We start from the raw sequence: 20947 nt of genomic DNA, 5'->3' as shown, positions 1-20947 counted from the left end.
GGTGGTTTCTCCCATTTGACATGAGCTTGGTTTGGGATCTTGAGTATTCCATGATTAAACTTTCCTAGGTCAGTTGATTCCATAAGTTGGTGCATCAAACTAGGTATGATTTCTGTTGGTGTGGCACTGGTTCCTTCTATGACTCACTTGCATATCTTCTTCCAAAGAGTCCAGCAAGTAATGCCGGAGATTCTCTCCCAGGACCATATTGGGAAATTTTTTTTGCTCCCACTTGATTTCTTTGATTCCATTTAAGCCGGCCTTGCAAGTCACTAGAGAAGAAAGCAGAATAAAATAAGGGGTTAGTAGTTGAACCCACACTCTATTTGCTCTCTCACAATCCCTCAATGTGTGCATTAGTGATTCCTTACATTGACACTCAAGGGGGCACTCAGGAGACATATTTAATCCTTTCTTGGTTCTGAGTAAATTTGTTGAGAGTCTCTCATGGAGGACTTTTCACATAGAAAACTTCACCGTTAGTTCACAAACATTGAAACTCTAATGAGTAGTTAAGCCTCTCTTAAAAAGATCTATTGAAATGAAAAACATTGAAGTTTTCACCAATATTTGGAATGATTTTCTCTATGGAAGGATAGAGTATATCAATAGATGGGTTATTATATTGGTAGGAACAATTTATTACTCCCTCCGTTCCTTATTATAAGAGACATTTGATGCTTATGACATGTTCCTATATATAAGAGACACTTAAAAGTTGTTTCTACTTTTTTGTGTTCATTTCCTATTTTATCCATATTTATTATCTCCAACTCACACTCTCTCTCCCTCCCACTTCTCTTTCTTTTAATAATTTAATTGTTCTCTCTCATGCTCTCTCTCCTTATTAACAAGGGCATTTTTGAAAAAAAAATTATATTTTTTACACATTAATTGTTCTTAACTAATTTTAACTGTTTTTTTGATCAACGTACTTCAGTTATTTGTCTATTATAATAAGGAACAGAGAGAGTAATACATAAGAGTTACTTGTAAACAGAAAGGGGCCATTTTATTGATAAATAAAATTTCAGATGCAATTTCATAATAAAAAAAAAAAATTTCAGATGCAATTTCGGCATGGAACCAAAACAGGGGACAATTTCCAAAGTCCTCATGTCTCTCAATTTAACTCCTTTTTCTCTCTCTCTGTCCCCCCCCCCCCATTACCTACCTTGGAAAAGACCTTTAATTTAAATCTAGTTTTAATTTGGGACTTGAAGGCTGGCAAGGTTTAAACATCCTTAATTTCTAAGTGTAGTAAATTTCTTCAAAATAAGCCTTCATCATTCATTTTAATAAACACGTCATCTTGAAAAAAAAAGTGTTGGAAATCTTTATAATAAACTAGTGAGAATTGCAATTAGTGGATTAATAAACGTTCTCAAATGGGGCTTTTGGAAAAATGATCAGTAAAACCTTTTGGATTTTCGGAATTTGCGAAACTTGAATTTCTTTTTCTGCCATTTTTTTTGGAAAAAATGATTAAAAAAATTGAAAATTGTAAAATTTCAAATAAAAAATTGTCATAAAATGTATTATTATTTGCAAGTTGGTCAAAACTTGTTAACTAACTTTTTTTTGCCATCAAATTATACGTATTAACTAAACAAAATTAGTCGTTGCAGTGGGTAGTACAGTTAGTTTTCTTACCTTGTTCGCTCTCGTACCCCCATAATTTTTGTTTTCTTTCATTTTTTGACAAGGCAACCGGCCACCCCCATCTGTCTCGCGCCCAACTCGGCTCCTCTTCCTTCTCCTCCGATTCACTCTTCTCCCAGTCTCTCTCTGTCCATTTTTTCTCCCCCATTTCTTTCACATTTTCATCAAATCGTCTATTGGATTTGACGATTGAATCCGAAACGGCGCTTCAAGCTGGATTCCTGTGCAAGGTACGAACTGGAACCAAATTCGTTTCTTGTCTGCTTTCATTTTTATGAAGCATGCCAATTTGGTTAGGATCTATGCATCACCATTGACTAACCCAACTCCGATCAATCATTATATGAATCCGTAGATGCATCTATGCATTGAAAACAAAAAACTCATATACGGATGTTTTATGTAATGTGGGGCGATTTAAGCTAATTTGATTTGTGGTTTCTCGTTTTAAATTTATTTGTCTGCTTTCGCAACAAGATCCCGAACCTTTTTCCTTTCTCAATTCAACTACTCTTCAATTAATGACGTCAACTGATTATTTGCCACAATCAAGTCTGATGTCTGCATCAAGTTATCTTTCGTTGGTGAGGAACCACTAAAGAAAAGAGCATGAATAACATTCCATGTTTGGAAGACTAATCTTAGCTACAGACAGTTTCGCTCACTGTTTTGGTTGTAAATTAGTGTCGTGAACTTCACTTCATTTCTCTCTTGTAAATCTGTTTTCAGACCAAGCTGATGTGCATCTTAGACGAGCTACTTAGATGATAAATTTGTCGTCAGTGTAAACAATCTTGAATATGACAACTGTCTTAAGCTGGATCTAACTGATGATTTTTTTTCCCCTTTCGAAATATATGTAGCCAGACTGGAGCTCACCTCCTGTACTTTAGTTTAGTTTGTTATGTAATTTCTGAAACTATTTCTTCTTTATATCTGGTAGGCAGTCTTTCCATGCCGAATGTGGTGTTCAATAAAGAAGCAGACTCATGCTTTTAGGTGGTCTAAGTGGCTGAAAATTTTGACTGGATGCACAGTTCTTTTAAAAGTTTGCCATACATATTACTGGCGACAAATGTTAATTATTTTATCACCACTACTGCATGCGGTTGCTTCAATTGTAAATGTTAATATGGTATCCAACTTCATATTTTAGTGCTGCATCTAAATCTCAGATGATTTATGACGTCTATAACTTGCAGGTGGATTAGGCTTTAACTGTTTGAATGAATATTTGTCAGTTTCGTAAAAACTAGTATAATGGAAGAAGAAGAAAACGCACAAGAGGCAGAAATATCTGGTCATGAGTCAAAAACTCATGAAGTAGATAATGGTGTAAAGGAAATAGTAGGGGGTCTCCATCCTGGTATTGGAGTTGAACATGAAGATGAAAAAATAGACTTGCAGGGGAAGGAAATTGGTTCGGCAAGTACAGGGGTGGATGAGGACCATTTTGAGCAGGTATCTCTAAAAGATAAAGGGAAGAATAATGAGTCTGTAGGTTCAAACCGATCTTCTCATTTAGATAATGAAGAAAAAATCTATGGTGGAAATACAGAAGATTCTCAATGTTCACCGGGGACGCATATGATGGAAAGTGGTTCCTCTCCTGTTGCTGACATGCAACATGATCAATTTATATATAGCCCTGAGTCTGAGGGGCATTTTGGCCACACAATGAATCAGTTTGAGTATCAAACTGGTCTTGATTCAACTGGATATTCACCTGTTGGTTCTCCACCAAAGCCAAGGCAGAAGAATGCTATGCCAACTGTCTCTCCAGAATTACTGCATTTAGTAGATTCTGCTATTATGGGAAAACCTGAAGGTCTGGAGAAACTAAAGAATATTGCAAGAGGCATAGAAAGTTTTGGTACTGGTGAAATAATGGAAAATGTGGCTTTCTTAATAGTAGACTCACTTCTTGCAACAATGGGTGGTGTTGAAAGTTTTGAAGAGGACGAGGATAACAACCCTCCAAGCGTAATGCTTAATTCCCGGGCTGCCATTGTGGCAGCTGAGCTGATTCCCTGGCTTCCTTGGGTAGCTGATACTGACTATGTCATGTCACCTAGGACACGAATGGTCAGGGGGCTACTTGCTATATTACGGGCATGTACTAGAAACAGAGCAATGTGCTCAATGGCTGGCCTGTTAGGAGTATTGTTGAAATCAGCAGAAAAAGTTTTTACAGAGGATGTTGTTTCAAGTGGCCAAATGAGGTGGGATGGAACTCCTTTGTGTAACTGTATACAATACTTAGCAGGGCACTCTCTTGGTGTAAGTGATCTTCACAGATGGTTTCAAGTTGTTAGAAGAACACTTGATACAATTTGGGCTCCACGTTTAATGCTTGCATTAGAGAAAGCTATAGGTGGAAAGGAGTCAATGGGACCTGCCTGCAGTTTTGAGTTTGATGGTGAAAGCTCTGGTTTGCTTGGTCCAGGTGAAGGGCGTTGGCCGTTTGTCAATGGTTATGGGTTTGCAACATGGATTTACATTGAATCATTTGCTGACACATTAAATACGGCAACAGCTGCGGCTGCGATTGCTGCAGCTGCTGCAGCAAAGTCGGGTAAATCATCAGCCATGTCAGCTGCTGCAGCAGCTAGTGCACTTGCTGGTGAAGGTACAGCACACATGCCACGGCTGTTCAGTTTCTTATCTGCTGATAATCAGGGTATAGAGGCTTATTTCCATGCTCAGTTTTTGGTTGTTGAAACTGGTAGTGGGAAGGGAAGGAAGTCTTCTTTGCATTTTACCCATGCTTTCAAACCACAGTGCTGGTACTTCATTGGTCTGGAGCATATTAGCAAGCATGGAATTATTGGGAAAGCTGAAAGTGAAGTTAGACTATATATAGATGGAGCTTTATATGAAAGCCGTCCTTTTGAGTTTCCTCGAATTTCCAAACCCCTTTCATTTTGCTGCATAGGAACTAACCCTCCGCCAACAATGGCTGGTTTACAACGCCGTCGTCGTCAATGCCCTTTGTTTGCTGAAATGGGTCCTGTCTATATCTTCAAGGAACCGATTGGGCCAGAGAGGATGGCACGGTTGGCTTCCAGGGGAGGGGATGTGATTCCTTCTTTTGGTAATGCAGCAGGACTGCCATGGCTAGCGACAAATCCCTATATGCAGAGCAAGGCAGAGGAAAGTGCTCTTTTAGATTCAGAAATTGGTGGCTGCATTCATCTGCTTTATCATCCTTGTTTGCTTAGTGGCCGTTACTGCTCAGATGCTTCACCTTCTGGTGCTGCAGGTCAGATAGATTCATTGCCATGCTTCATGTGATTTATGAATTCTTTTACATTAGGTCTTTTTTTCTTTTTTAAAACCTGAAAAAGGCTTCTGTTGTCTGAGAAATAATCTTTCAAGTTAATGTACGCTGTGCAGTGTCATAGGATGCATCTAAAAAATTGTTGCCTTTTGGGTTTCTGTCATTATCGGAAGTTCATGTAATGTTGTAGTGCAATTGTCCTTTTGCTTCACAGTGGGGTTGTATGCTTTATAAGTTCTCCTCTTTGTTTGTTTTTTTTAATTTTCTAATCTAAAATCGTGTTTTTTATCATATATTTTCAAGGATATTATAACCACTTCGTGAAATTGGGTGTTTATGTATGAAGCAGTTAGCAGCTTGCCTTCATTTCATTTTCCTCATGTGCAGAAAACTAAATGCATTTCCTAATTTGAGACAAGGGAACTAGAAGTTTCTTAACTCTGTTAATTATTAATTTTCCCAGTGGATGCTTTACTTGATTTTAATCCTAATAATGATGACAATGGAAACAGAAGATATTGCAATGGGGATTAATTATTTAAACCTTTAATGGTTCTAGAATTTCCTAAGGAATAGCCTCATTTATCCTAGGTTAGCCATGCATGTTAAACTCTTGTGTAAACATACTATGTGCTCTTAGTCACATGATAATATTCTGTTGCTTCATTCATCCTTTCTATTGAACTGTAGTCTTTTAATACACAATAGAATAAGCAAAATTAGTAGTTTTCATGTATCATTATATGTTGTTTCTTTGCAATTGTTCCTTTTCATGGGGTCAACTAAAATTCCATTAAAGAAAACAAACAACGCTACAAAGCTAGAGGGGGCTAAGTATAATAGTCTATCTAGCCAATCCCTTGTGTACACCTGTAAAATACTGAGTAAGACCTGATACAAATAAGACCTGATACAAAAGGGGATGAGGAAAAAGACTGCCTTCCTTCATTTTACTATATCTGGGGATGGGCCTATTCCTGAGAGCAGTGCTTGTTCTTTCATTCTCTTGCCAATGTTTGCATATGACATCACCAACTATTTATTAACAAAAGTGTCGATGTCAGGAATGTTTTTGCACACTATTTTAGCATTTAAGAAAGTAGGGTCTCTATTTAAATAATGTTAGACATTCATTTGCTGTAAAACCAATATAAAATCTATCATTTATCATAGTATGGATAAACTGTGCTTTTTATTTCGTATTTTTTCTTACAACTTTATATCATCATTCAGGGTTGGTTCGGCGTCCAGCTGGAGTTCTCGGGCAAGTCCATGTTGCAACTCGAACGCGACCTGCTGATGCTTTGTGGGCATTGGCTTATGGAGGTCCCTTAGCTTTGCTTCCCTTGGCAGTGAGCAGTGTACATGAGATAACCTTGGAACCACAGATGGGGAATGTTTCTTTGTCTTTAGCAACCACATCTCTTGCTTCCTCAATATTTAGAATTATATCCTTGGCTGTACAATATCCTAGGAACAATGAAGAGTTATCTCGCGGCAGAGGACCTGAGATTCTTTCAAAAATTTTGAATTATCTTCTCCAGACTCTATCTTTGCTTGGTTATGGAAAGCGAGATGGTGTAGGAGATGAGGAGCTTGTTGCTGCTGTTGTCTCACTATGTCAATCCCAGAATATCAATGACAAGCTTAAAGTACAACTCTTCACTACCTTGCTCTTAGATTTAAAAATTTGGAGTTTGTGCAGTTATGGAATACAAAAGAAGCTTCTGTCATCACTTGCAGACATGGTTTTCACTGAGTCAGCAATCATGCGAGATGCTAATGCCATTCAGATGCTTCTTGATGGTTGCAGAAAATGTTATTGGACTATTCCTGAAAAGGACTCAGTGAACACATTTTCCCTTACTGGGGCAACACGTCCGGTGGGTGAACTTAATGCTCTAGTTGATGAGCTCTTAGTGGTAGTTGAACTTCTAACAGTGGCAGCGCCTCCTTCAATGGTCTCTGATGATGTCCGGTGTTTGCTAGGATTCATGCTTGATTGTCCACAGCTCAACCAGGTAATGTAGTGTAATGCCAAGATTATGTCTTCCCTTTGTTGGGGCATTGTTGGAAATGGTTGTTCTAGGCTGGCACACACATGATAACATTCTATAACGCCTTTTTTTTTTTTTGGGGTGAAAATGGAATACGTATTCAAGATGCTTATGCGGTCTCTTATTGCGTGGCAGGCTTTTTTAGTCCAATCTAGTTTTCATGTTACGATAATATTATTATCTAGAACACCAACCAGACAAGTTTTCCCTGTGTAGAGTTTGAGGAGTGGGTTGAACTCTGTGTGGCTTATGAACAATGCAATTTGCTATGGATTTTATTAAATATATATTGATATATTGATGCTGTATAATTTTTAGGGGGTCAGATATGTACATATTGCATGCTTGAGGTGGTCAACTAATTTTTTCCTGAATTTTTCTAATAGAATTTCATTACTGGTTGCTCTAGAGATTGGGGTTTTGCCACACTAAAGCTTTTTTTGGATGGGACCCACTTATTATTTTGGTAAATGTGTATTTTTAGTGTGTTAATTTTAGAATAAGTTTTAGTTCACTCCTTTAACTTTCTTAAGTCTGTTTTTACTCTTTTAACTTTGAAAATATATTAAGAAATTTCCTCTTTTTTAACACGTTAATTCACTTAATGGAAAATGCTCCCATGCAAGTTAGTTAACTTATAATTGTAACCACATCATTATGCCAATGAAGCAACTAAAAATTTAATATTTATCATTTTCTGAAGTACTGCTTTTTTTTAGTTAAAAAGCAAAAGCTCAAATATCATATTATTGATTTAATCCGGTTGGTTCTCTAGATTTGGATGCGCCATTTAACATCATGTAACATTTTCTGTAATTTCGTTGCATTAATGGTGTCAAAGAAGAAGAAATGTTTTATTTTATCAGAAAATTTTTATTATATTTTCAGGATTAAAAAAGAAATTTAATAAAGTTAAAGGATCACATTGAGACTTAGTGTGAAATTTAAAAGTATATTTTTACCTATATTTGTAGGGGTTAAGTTTCTCATTTCTTGTGTTTTCGATTTCTGATCCATATAATCTGTGTCTTCTCCTTTCCTAAATTTTATTTTTTGTGGAATCCTTTTTCTTCTCTACTTTTAATGACGAGTAGATAAGATTTGTCATATAAGACAAGAATCATGTTGATCATATATGAGGAATAGTTGGTGTGGCATCTATTGAGGAGAAGTTGGTACAAAATTGATTAAGGTGGTATTGGGCATGTACAAAGAAGGTTGAGAAAGGCATCGATGAGTAGGGTTGAACAGATAGTGTTGAGTTTCAGGGATTATTGCTGCAGGAAAAGAATTTCCGGGATTCTTAGAGTAGCAGAAGAAAATCCAGGATTACTGCTTGGCCAATATTTTTCTGCTGCATGCTCTGTTAGGTTTAATAACATTTAATGACATAAACTACATTTTTTTTACTTCCGACTATTACTAATCTCATGTTTATTTCCTTTTAAAATTCTAAAAGTCTAATGTGAACCATTATCTCTTATTCTTTTAATAAACAAAGTTCTCATTAAACTATTCTCAGAAATTGTACTCCTTGTTTACTTCACTTTCCAGGTTGCTAGGGTGTTGCATCTGTTCTACAGGTTAATTGTACAGCCGAATACAGCTAGAGCGCGCACATTTGCAGAAGCATTCCTAGCATGTGGTGGTGTGGAAACTCTTCTTGTTCTGCTTCAGAGGGAAGCTAAGACTGGGGACAATGGTGTCTTGGAATCAATGTCAAAAATTCCTCAACCTGAAAAAGCTACCGTTGGTGGTAATAGTGAAATTACAGAACAAAGTCAAGATGATGAAAGACCAGCTGAGAAAAGTGAAGCAGCCTTAGAAGAAAATGACCAAGATTCTCAACTAGTTGATAATAGAGGTCATCCCGATTCAAGTTCTGCTGTTGTGAATATTGAAAGGATGAAGTCTACTTCTGAAACTTCTAGTGTCAATAATTTGGGAGGAATAAGCCTTTCCATTAGTGCTGATAATGCAAGAAACAATGTTTACAATATTGATAACAGTGATGGTATTGTTGTCGGGATCATAGCCCTCTTGGGTGCATTAGTAGCTTCAGGGCATCTGAAATTTGACTCTCATGCTGCTCCTGATACAACAAGAAACCTTTTGGGCGTTGGACTGCAAGATGGGGGTGGCACCATGTTTGATGACAAGGTTTCTCTTTTGCTTTTTGCCTTGCAGAAGGCTTTCCAAGCAGCTCCCAACAGGCTAATAACTAACAACGTTTACACCACTTTGTTGGCTGCCTCGGTATGATGAAATTCTTCCATCACATCTCCATTTCATATTAATAGAAACGTACATGTCAGTGACTGTTAGAATCATGATTTTTTGTGGGATTATTGTTTAATCTTTCATTTTCAAATGCTATCCCCCGGGCTTTCTATGACAGCCCTTTCTAGTTAGGGTTTGATTTGTCTTTTTAATTGAGTTAATGGTCTAATATTTTGTCAGCCACTTCCATCCTCTGCCTTATTTCCTTTATATCCTGCTTGGCTTTTTTATTCTTGCTACTAATGCTGCGTCGGATACATGAATATGTTGCTTCTCTTCCCTCCCGCCCCTCTCTATTTCAGATCAACATCTCCTAATATCTTGACAGAATGGGTCAAAATGTGGAATTTTGGAAGAAAATATATTTCTTATAATTTTTGAATATAGCACAATGCATCTAAATATATGCACTGAGTAAAAGCATGAGAATAATGACTAATAAATGAATACAAACATTCTAGTCACTAACCCTTTCTTGGAAGATATTTACAAGGAAAAAAAAATATATTTCCATCACAAAATATCATATGGCAAAGCCCCATGATGTCTGTACTCTATATGTTTATTTAGAGAACCCCGGGGCAAAATGTCAAAAGCTGAGCAATTTTTTTTTCCCTTGGGATGCAACAAAAGCTGAGCAAGTTCCTAAAAATTTAAAAAAAAAAAAATTTCCCTTTTGGTTGTCATTTTTTTTCTTTTGATGAAAATCTTTTTTTTTTAATTGTTCTTTTTTTATTTCAGATCAATGCCTCTTCAATGGAGGATGGTTTGAACTTCTATGATTCTGGTCATCGTTTTGAGCATTCACAACTTCTGCTGGTGCTTTTGCGTTCTCTTCCCCATGCACCCAGGCCTTTGCAGTGCAGAGCACTACAGGTTTTAGCTTAAGTTCCTATTGCTTGCCATCCGCATTTAATGTTTGTAATTTGTTGGTTCCTTGTTTCATGAGCCTGAAATATCATGTCTATACTTGGTAGATTTATGCTCCTGAATTTGTCTCAATCTACTTATCCTTGGATGTACCTTCTTGATTGTGTTTGAATTTCTCATTACATACTTCGTGGATTTGATATTGCCTCGCTGGTCTCAAGTTTCTCATGATCAGGCATCCAAAAGTTAATAGTGAGTCATAGGAATAGTTTCTTAGCTTCCTTTCTTCCAACAACTGAATTTGTTTATTTCTCTATAAATTAGATAAGGAAGGTAAAAGACTTCAAAATTATCATGTGATAGCTTGCTATTATTGACTTGGGAACGTAAAAGAGTAGTATTCAATTCATTAGTCACTTTTCGCACCATCTTTTTCCTCCCATTTACATGATAGGAACCTCTTAACTAACTAGCTGACCCTATTTCCTTTTGATGAAGACCAGCTGACCCTTATTAACCTCATGAAGAAAATGTGTTATTGGATTTTTATCTTAATTTCAATTTACATTATTCTTTAAAAGTTATATTTCGTTATTTTAGAATAAAAATAAGGTATCTAGTGTCATCTTATCCTATCTAGGATTTAGTTATTTTATTCCATCTTTTAGGATTTATTATTTTTTTGAATAGGTATACCTAGGACTCTATAAATGGCCTAAAAGTTCTCTCATTTGTTAAACCTTTTTGGATGATTTGAATTAAGTTGATTGTTTTTTCAGTCTCTCTCTTAATTTCTCTATATTTCCTCCCTTCTTTCTTTCTTTCTTTCTTTCTATCTCTCCTTCTGCTTGTCTCTTCCCCTTCCGCTCCTGTGTTTTACCTCACCTTCGTGACCATTATTGCTGCCATGTAACAATAGTCCTCCTTCAAATTGATCCTTGTCCTCAAGGATAGTTACAATTCAAAAAATTTAAAAATTCAGTACAATGCATTTTTCTTGTCATGGACCTCTGTTTTCTAAGATTTAGGTTAAAAACACATTGACTATCTTATCAACATCTAAGAAACATTAAAAACCCATTGGTGTTCAAGAAGCCTATAGCCCTTGCACCTCAAGCCCATTTCTATGCTTGACATAGGATCAAAGTGGCCATAGATGTTCTAGATCATCAAGATGCAACTTGGCCTGCTGTTGCCAAAACAAAAAGCCCATCTGCCCTCTTTCTTGCCAAGCCTATTGCTGCTCTCATTTGTCATTAAGAGATTTTTTCCCCCTTGAAAGATGCTAATCAATAGTTAAAAATTATCTATAAATAAGCATAGTATCAATTTTGAAGAAAAAATTCACGGCAAAAAAATCCATAAATATTCATCCAAGCTTGATCCAGATCCAAACCAAACTGAATGAAATGACTTACGGTACTGAACCAAACCGATTGAAGAGAAAACTGAGTAGGTCCCACGAATTGCCAAACTGGTTGGTTTAATTCAGTTGTTTTTTTTTTTTTTTCCCGCCAAAACCAAACCAAACTGAACCTATGAACATAATGACAGGTTATCGGACCATGCTTCTAGTGATGGTGCTAGATGGACGAGAAACAAGCTTTGTCACTATATGGTACATGAAATTGTAAAAGTGTAGCATCCAGTTCATCAGAGACCTTTTACATCAAATTTCCTACCTATTGTGCTTATGGGAACCTCCTAACTAACTAATCCTTAATGTCTTGCTAACCATTATTAATGCCACATAACAATTACCACTCACACCTTGATAAGTGTATACTCTAACGAGATGCAGTCCCTCCTTCTGAAATCAACATAAACTCTTCTTGTTTGCATTATTTACTTTTCTTTTTTTCCCCTTGTCCTATATGAAATATTTTTCCCTGAGTCTTGATCTTGTGTGGTTCCTTTTGCATGAATGTTAAAATATGAATTTAACCTATTTATATGCCATGTCCACATGGGAAGCTTGTTCATTCGATTGACTTATATGAAGATTTCTGTCTTTACCTATATATGCATCCGAGATCTTGTTGTTTATGTCTTGCTTCTAAGCTATTTGCTTGCATACAATTTCAGGATCTTCTATTTTTGGCTTGCAGTCATCAAGAAAATAGAAGTAGTTTGACAAACATGGAAGAATGGCCTGAATGGATCTTGGAATTGCTAATTTCAAACAATGAGGTATTATTTTTTGGTTTTCAGAAAATGTGAGCTAGGCGCTCATTCTGGATTAGAGATGACAATTATAACACATAACTATTTATCCTCCCGAAGCCAACTCTATTTTGATTGCACTAAACTTCTTGATTTTATATTCGAGATTGATAGTTAATTGGGTTAGTTCTTTGAGCAAATTTCTAAAATGTGGGTTTAATCAGGCCAGCCAAACATTCTTTCTCTTGTTGTAAGATAATCTCTAGCATAAAACGTGTGAATATGTATTTATATGTGTGCAGACATTTATAATATGTTAGAATCACTTTTGGAAGTTTAGAAAATATTCATGGAAATGGAAAAATACTTAATTGTTGGGCAGAAGTTTGATTTGCTATTGTGAAGAAAGAATTAAGAGTAGGTTAGCTATAGGACTGCTATAGTCAAAGTCTATGAGGTGGGGGCTGTGAAAGTCACTTTTTGGGTCTATAAATCTTATCTTCGGCTGAGCAGAAAAGGAGAGAAGAATTTGAATTTGGCTCAGGCATTGGAGTGGATTGGCTAATCTTTGTGTGATATATGTCTGTGTGCTTGTCTTGTATTTCTTTGTTAGTTGTAATTCATTGTTGTGTTGTAATCTGATGCTGTAAACGCATTCCTATTGTTGAGTTTTCATTTGTTTGACTTGCTGTGTAATAGAGTAGAGTTTTAGTCCCTGAATGTAACGATTTTAACCTCTGGATTTCATTTTCGTTTGTAATCTGCCTCAATACATTAAAGGTTTTGGAGTTTGTGTGGGGTCATAACATTATACATATAATTGAAATCGGCTGCGAAGCAATTTTTCTATCATTGGCTGAAGTTTTCATTCGTTCAACTATGTATGATATAGGCATAAGGCAACACTCCTGTCTCTCCTAGCTCAAGGTTCTAGGAGATTATAATCTGGAAAATCTGATTTTATTTAGGTAGGGTTGTTATATTATTTTAATAGATTCATAAATCCTTGCCATACAGCAGTATTGAAGCAAATAGGAAAACGGGGATTATAATATGGAGTATAGAATAACATCTAGAATGCTTAGCACTTTGATTCCCAACATTTCTTGTCAAGCTGGCAAATAGGTGTTGATCGTTCCTACCTTGCTACTCAGATTCTTCAAACCGCACTCTAGGTGCTGCTTTTATCATCAATCAACTACTTGAGCATTGGTAGATGGGTAGGACACCTCTGTCTGACCTGATTCAATCTTCTCTTTATGAAATGATGATCTCTTTCAACATATTTGGTCCTGTTGTGCTTATGGGATTCTTGAATATTCCAATATTCTCCATGTTGTCACACAATACCTTGATTGGACATTCAATTCCAATTTTGAGCTTTTTAAGTACTCTGTCCAGACAGATGCCTTCACAAATTCCAGGTGGAAGGGTTTGAAACTCAGGCTCAGCTCTTAAAATATGCTACTATAAGTTGTTCCTTGTTTTAGAAGGTAACTAGCTTGCGCCATATAAATTTATGGTAGTCTATAGTTGATCTTCTATCAATAACTAAATCTACCCAATCTGCATCGGAGCAAACCTCTACTGCTTGGTGTGTTGCCTTCTTGAAATAGAGACCTTTTCCTCAGTTGAGTTTCAAGGTATCTTAGTATTATGAAATAGAAATCTTCGCTTGTATGTGCTTACGTATACATGCATGTATCAACACATGTATAGATAGTACATATTCAGGCACGCACACACACACAGACGAATATATAGAGATAGATTTATGGACAGACTTGTGTGCATATATAAACACACACATGGGTGCATATGTATAATCACTTGTGTACGCACATGCGCACAATAATATACTTATGCGGAGGGTGGGGGGAATCATTAGTTATAAATCCGTGGAACTTGAAATCCTTTTGTAAAATTCCCTAACCGTGCTACTTATGCATTTTATGTTTAACAGATGGCGCCAACCAAATCTTCAAATTCAACGAGTCATGGAGAACTAGAGGACCTTATACATAACTTCCTTATTATCATGTTAGAGCATTCAATGCGGCAAAAGGATGGATGGAAGGTTGCTATTTAATAACATTATTGCTTCTCTTTCATGTTAACCTGCTTTATGTGACAGTTGATTTATGTCTTGTATGCTTTTTGGCAATGTTGCTGTTGACATCCCCTACATGAGCAGTTTGTCTGTCTGTCTTATGTTCTGTATTTGATTCTCATTGGGCGAAATTCTATCTCTGTGTTGCTTTCTTTATTTGATTCCATTGGTTGAAGTTCTAACTTTCAAACTTCTACCTTAGATTTGGTTTGAGTTTTTGGATTGTGTGCCATGTCTGGTGCACAACTGTTGGGATTGCTAACATAGAATAGAGTGCGCGCTTTTTTCATGTATAGTAATTGAAATTCACTGAGGTAAACTGCATCTCAGCTTTCATTATTCATAAAGGACAGAGTGATGCATATGTAGGAGCATTATGGTTATCAAATCGGTACCCAAAAACTGATATGCTAATCAAATTTGACTGGGGGTGACTGAAGATCAGATTCGAATTCCTAAGATTTTGGAGGCAGATGGAAATATGATTACAATCTAGAAAATAAATGACAGGATTAAAATACATTGCTTAGTGGGCTTGATGAGCTTGGGCTTCGAAGTCTGACTCCTTCTAACAGCAATGATATCCTCTATTGCAAGTATTACATGCGTTTTCTTTTATTTTTGATTCCTTGTTTGTAATTTTGTTTTCATAGTCATCGGAATGGACTTGCTTTTTCTATAAAAGGAAAATATGTAGATAAGTGGATGTTAACCTTGGCGAGAAAAATAATAAGCAAGAAATGTTATTCTTGGCAACTTGAATCAAAGTACAAGCTGGGTATTTATATCTTTCATCACTGGTTACATTGTATTCCTTTTGTCAACTATTATCAGAATTTTAAACAGAACAGCAATTGACACGTAACAACATCTATGTTTGCAAACTTGACACTTAAATATCGTGATTTAATTGATGTCAGCCTAAGCGTAGATGTTATCACATCAATAATTGATACAATAGTTACCGGCTGAAATGATTTGTAAAGTTTCTGATGCCACACTGGATATGCTAGTTCAATTGTTGTTTCTTCATATTCCTTAGTGTCTCTGGATAAACCTTTTTTTTTTTTTTTTTTTTTTTTTGAATTTACCCCTCTGTTCCTTTTTATAAGACCAATTTACCTACTTTACACCAAAAAAAAAAAAGTTGATGTCTTTAAATTACCTAATCTTTCCACAAGTACCCTTCATTAAAATACTCTTCTCGCTTGATTAATTTAAGAATTTTAAAATACTCTCTTTTAGTTTTTTTTTTTTTTTGGAAAAGAAAATCCACTAATGCCTATATCTTGCAAAATGTCTTATAAATAGGAACATCAAAACATTCTAAAAGATGTCTTATAAGAAGGAATAGAGGGAGTAATATTTTTAACTTTTTGATCAGTTTTTCTGCAAACCCGCTGGCAATCATGCTCAAACATGTAGCTGTACTTGCTTTACTAGGCCGGGAAGAATTAAATTTCTTGGTTCTATGAAGTTTTTTTCAGTAGACTAGCTAAATGTTTTTCTGTTTCTGTGAGAATTGATTATTATTATTTTTTTGATATAGTTTTGTTTCCATACTGACCACGTAGATTTTATGTTATATTCTAACCTTGTATTGCTTTCTTGCTTATTTGATCTGATCCATGTATCCCTCCACTATTTAACTTATTTTTGATCGTCAGATTGTCTGCCTCCATGAAATCTGTTTATCTGCTTTATTGATATTGGTTGGTGTTGCTCTTTTTATGTAGGATATTGAAATGACAATTCATTGTGCAGAATGGCTTTGTATTGTCGGCGGATCTAGTATAGGAGAACTTCGAAAAAGGTGAATTTTTTTTGCCTTTTTAAGCTACCTGTAATTTTCCCTCCTCACTTCCTTTGTATGACCATTGTATCTTTTTAATTTGTTACTGTTAGAAAACATAGTAGACGGTTTGACATAAATGCAAGAGTTGATGAAATTCCTAGTGACCTATTAATGGGAGGTGTGATAGATGTAAGTGAAGTGTACAAAGTGTGTGGACTTGCTGATTTTCATCCTAATTTATTCGCAAGTTTGGGATTTTCAGTCTTAGGGAGTTTGTTCCTATTTTATTGTTTGTTAACTAGCATTTATTAGTCCTAATAAGCTTTGGGATTGTTATTTGTTACCAATCAGGACTGCCACTACTCAAGGACAATAAAATTTGACATTTCTTGTCAAGTTTTTCTCGAAGCCTTCTGATAAACCAGACTTCTTGATGATCTTTGTAAATATCTTGGGGTGTCGAGCTTACATTCATATTATATCTCAATGAAGGCACGAACTTGATCCTAAATCAATCAACTACTTATTGTTAGGATACTCTCCTCACTACAAAGGGTTGCAAATGCTATGATCCCTTTACAAAAAGGGTTTTTCACCTCCATGGATCTGGGCTTCTTGAACAAAAACTATTTTATTCCAAAGCTGATATTCCAGGGGTAATTCATCTGAACAAATAGCATCTTTATTACAATATAGATTTCTATCATTGTTCTCAACTATCCTTGTGACCTTGATTGCCAGATCATCCTTAAGACCTTTAATGTGAGCTACTGTTTGTCTCAGTCTGTCTCTTCCAGATTTGGTTTTTTCCTAGTGTTGATCAGATTCGGTCATTGAATCTTGAGCTTGAGTTTTAGGTGCTGTCAGAAGCCTTGGATCAATGGTTTAGTACGAGAATAGTAGAGGCTGCACTAGAGAAGAACACAGAAAGGAGAGTTGCAACTGAGAGAAAGAAAGAGATTCAATTTATCAGCAAAGTGAAACTCAAATTACTCCTACTACAGTTAATATTGGTGTGATTTGCATCGATTAGATAGTTCTTAACCATTTGATTTATTGGTTAATTTGTTTGCTGGTGACAGAATCTAACTGACTAGGTAACTGTCCTGAGAACAACCCTGCCGTACTATGTCTCTTTGTTTAAGTTTCCAGCGGGGGTATGTTGTGGTTGTTATAGAAAGAGTGAAGATAAGAGGAAGAAATGAGAATCAGAGGGAAGGAGAGAATCATAGAGAAAGGGAAGAGAGGGAAAAGAGAGAGGAAACAGAGCTGGAACTGAATACTTCTTTAAGCAAACTATCAGCAAAAACAATAACAGAGGCTCCCCTATTTATCTATACAGCTGCATAGATTTAGTATAACTGAGCTAATGTCCTAGGATCCTGACGAATTAAACCTAACTACCAAAACCATTCTTATGGCCTTATAGAATAAGTAAGCCATTAACTAACAATTTGTGGCTCATTGAGTTAGTTAAACCACACCCTTAACCCTTTCTTAATATTTTGCAGCTTACCTAACAGGGTAGTGAATTGGATAGACAACATTATGCTAGGCTTTCTTGGATCTGGTTGTGGTGAGAGTAAAAGGGGTCACTTGGTTAGTCAGGAAGTGTGTTGCAGATCAAACAAGGAGAGGGGGTTGGGTCCGGCTGTTTTTGGTGTTTGAAATATATCACTAGTGGCTAAGTGGCCTTGACAGTCTTCCTTGGAGTCTTCTTTTTCTTTGTGTCATAGGTTGGTCAGAAGTAAATGTGGTATTCAGCAAAATGAATGGGATTATTCAGCAAAATGAATGGGATGATAATTAGGGATTGGTGCTTCTGAATCAGGCTCCTAGAAGTTATCTCCTTGTGTATTTTGCCCCTTATATGCTTTCTTTTCATGTCACATTTTTTTCTTTTCAAGGACTAGTGGATGGGTTGGTGAAGCTTCTGCTCCTTAACTACTATCAGTTATCCTCTTTGCATAATGCTTTTATTTCTAAGTTCTTAATTGGCAAAGTAGTCTCTGTTCATCAAAGGTTCAGATTTTGAGAAATGTTAATGCTAGACTTTTCCTGTTCTGTAATATCATTTGTTGCTCAATCAAAGGATATGGAATTTAGATTCTTTGGGATCTTTCATGTGTCTGTCTTTCTTACTTCTTATTTAAAGTTCAAATATTACTCTTCTGGGTTCAAACTTTGCCTAGAAAGTCAGGGACCCCTTCTAAGGTAAAGGCTTTTGTTTGCATGGCAATGCTTAATAAAATGAAGGAAAATGATCAGCCTTGTATTTGAAGGTCTATAAGACTTTATCACCAAAATTTGAGTGATTTGTTTTGGAAGTTTGCAGTCATTAACCATCTCAAGAGACTCAAGGACCATATGATGCCTTATGACCTAGCTTGTTTGGTGCATTGGAATTGATTTTGATGGAAATGGAAATGAATATGGAGTTGGAAATGGATATGGCCATGGTCTTTAAAAAGATGTTTGGTATGGGTATGGGAATCTAACTTAATTTTTAAATAAAATATATATTTAAAATATGTAAATACTAAAATGCCCTTTGAAATTGGGGGAAAAAAACCTCCTCCATCCAACCATTCTTCATCACCGTCGACAACTACCATTGGCTGCCCCTCAAAACTAAAATCATCCGCTAAGAACCAAATGTCATGGAAACTGAGGGGGAAAAAGAATCAAAGCAACAGTACAAGGCACCCAAAAATTACCATCCAGAAATAAACCAGAAATCACCATCAATGACTGCCAGAAAAAAGAAAGCTAGATTTCAAAGTGAAAATCATGAAGCACAAGCAAAAATCATGGTTCTTAGATGCAAAAATCGCCATTGTGACTGTCAACGTTGCTGGAGGAAGAAGATGGTAATTGGAAAGAAATTTCCACCTGTAAACTCAGATTTGAAAGAATAATGTCATCACTGTTGAATGAAGATCCAGAAATTGTCGCCAACATTGTTGCTTCACATTTGGTTAAGAGGAGAATGATGATGGAAAGCAAAGAGGAGGAATGGTGGTGCTTGTAGACTTCACAGTTGAAGGGAAAAACAGACTCTAAGGAGGCCACATCATCTGCAGTGAGGTGAGATGATGTGAAACTTGAAGGTTGGCAGTGTGAAGCTTGAAGGTTGGCAGTGTGAAGCTTGAAGGTTGAGGGAAGGGTAAAAATGGACTGCATGGAGATGGAATTGGCTTCCATGGGTTGCTTGATGGAAGCCAATTCGACCTATTTTGGTGGAGCTGAAATTGCAGAATTTTCCAATTTCATCATACCAAACAGTCAGTTTGGAATTCAATTCCATTTCCATTTCCATTTCCAATTTCTGCATGCCAAGCGGGTCACTAATGGTTTCTAAAAGGGGGTAGTTGATAGAACTGAGAAAAACATATGCCGGGCCTTTCTATGTTACAACTCCCTTGAATTTGAGTCAGGCCTTGGTCATTGGTAAGAACTAGAGTGCACAAAATGCATGCTTAATTATGAAGTTGAAAAAATGGTAGCTGTCTATGCTTCATTTTAATTGATGGAATTTAAAGGAGAAAATCATGCCAAGACTGGTTGTGACAAAAATTTGGTGGTATAAATGATGATAAATATGACATTCTAGAGTCAATTGAGGAAGAGCTTTTCTACCTCTTCTCATAGTAGTGCATTATTCGCTTCTGTTGATAAAATAGTTTGCATGTACAATTTACTATATCCTGTATATGTCATCATATGTTTGTTCCTTTTTGGTTTGAAGACGTGAGGAATCATTGCCTATATTTAAGAGGAGGCTCTTAGGTGGCTTGTTGGACTTTGCTGCTCGGGAATTGCGGCTTCAGGTAAGGATTTTCTTGTATGTATATATATACTTTTGCAAGAGAATTTTTTTTCCAGTCATTTCTGCTATTCTGGTCCCCCCACGTCTACACACACTGGACCTAGGAAGCTAATGGCCTGTTCAGTGTAAAGAGGGAATCAGAGTATGATTCTATTGCACTAGGAAACAAGATATATGATGCCTATTCTGCCCATGTTATAATTATTCATAATTGCCTTGAAGAGAGTATAGAGATAGAGAATATGGAGAGGGTGAGACGAAGATTATTAGAAATTAATTGCCTTTCTTTGTAAGTAGTTAATGCTTTAGGATGCTGTAGTTAATACCTAGGAAACTAATGGCCTGTTTAGTGTAAAGACGGAGTCAGAGTTTGATTCTATTGCACTAACAAACGAGATATATGATGCCTATTCTGCCCATGTTATAATTATTCATAATTGCCTTGACGAGAGTATGGAGATAGGGAATATGGAGAGGGTGAGACAAAGATTATTAGAAATTAATTGCCTTTATTTGTAAATAGTTATACTTTAGGATGCTGTAGATATTCCATTTTATTTCGCAGATTATATAAATGCTTGTAAATTTCCTATTATGTTGGCCAAATATGCTCCCTAGGCTGTATATATTAACAAAACATCTGATTTTTTTTCAGCCTCACTTGCTTACAGAAAATGATCATGTGTTGTGATTTTAGTCAAGAAATTCCTTCTTGATCATTGCCTGTGTTAAACAATCATCTGTGCAGACTTCAAATAGACACAGATTAGCATCCTGATTCATGTGGCAAAGGAATGGTCAGCTTCACTTTTAGTTAATCCTAATCCAAACTATTGGACTATTCTTTTAAACCACCCAATCCAAACTCTTGATAAGAAACTCCACAAATAGAGTGATCACC

At 36.2% G+C, this 20947-nt stretch overlaps 1 protein-coding gene across 1 annotated transcript; it reads left to right on the top strand.

Moving 5' to 3' along the window:
• Positions 1 to 1735: 1735 nt before the first annotated feature.
• Positions 1736 to 20061, top strand: LOC114733527 (BEACH domain-containing protein C2-like; the record flags this gene model as incomplete). The annotated part of the gene is made up of 9 exons (XM_028920999.1): positions 1736 to 1892; positions 2865 to 4924; positions 6176 to 6963; positions 8554 to 9255; positions 10021 to 10155; positions 12235 to 12339; positions 14276 to 14389; positions 16159 to 16235; positions 19966 to 20061. Coding segments are annotated over exons 2-9 (4019 nt in total), but the record flags the coding sequence as incomplete, so codon positions are not given.
• Between the last annotated feature and the right edge of the window lie 886 nt (positions 20062 to 20947).

This window comes from Neltuma alba, unplaced genomic scaffold (genome assembly GCF_004799145.2).
Source record: "Neltuma alba isolate B1F8T4 unplaced genomic scaffold, ASM479914v2 tig00013013_pilon, whole genome shotgun sequence".
In the NCBI taxonomy this organism is placed as follows: domain Eukaryota; kingdom Viridiplantae; phylum Streptophyta; class Magnoliopsida; order Fabales; family Fabaceae; genus Neltuma; species Neltuma alba.
Note: the sequence above shows the minus strand (reverse complement) of the source record. Positions and strands in the feature narration are given on the sequence as shown.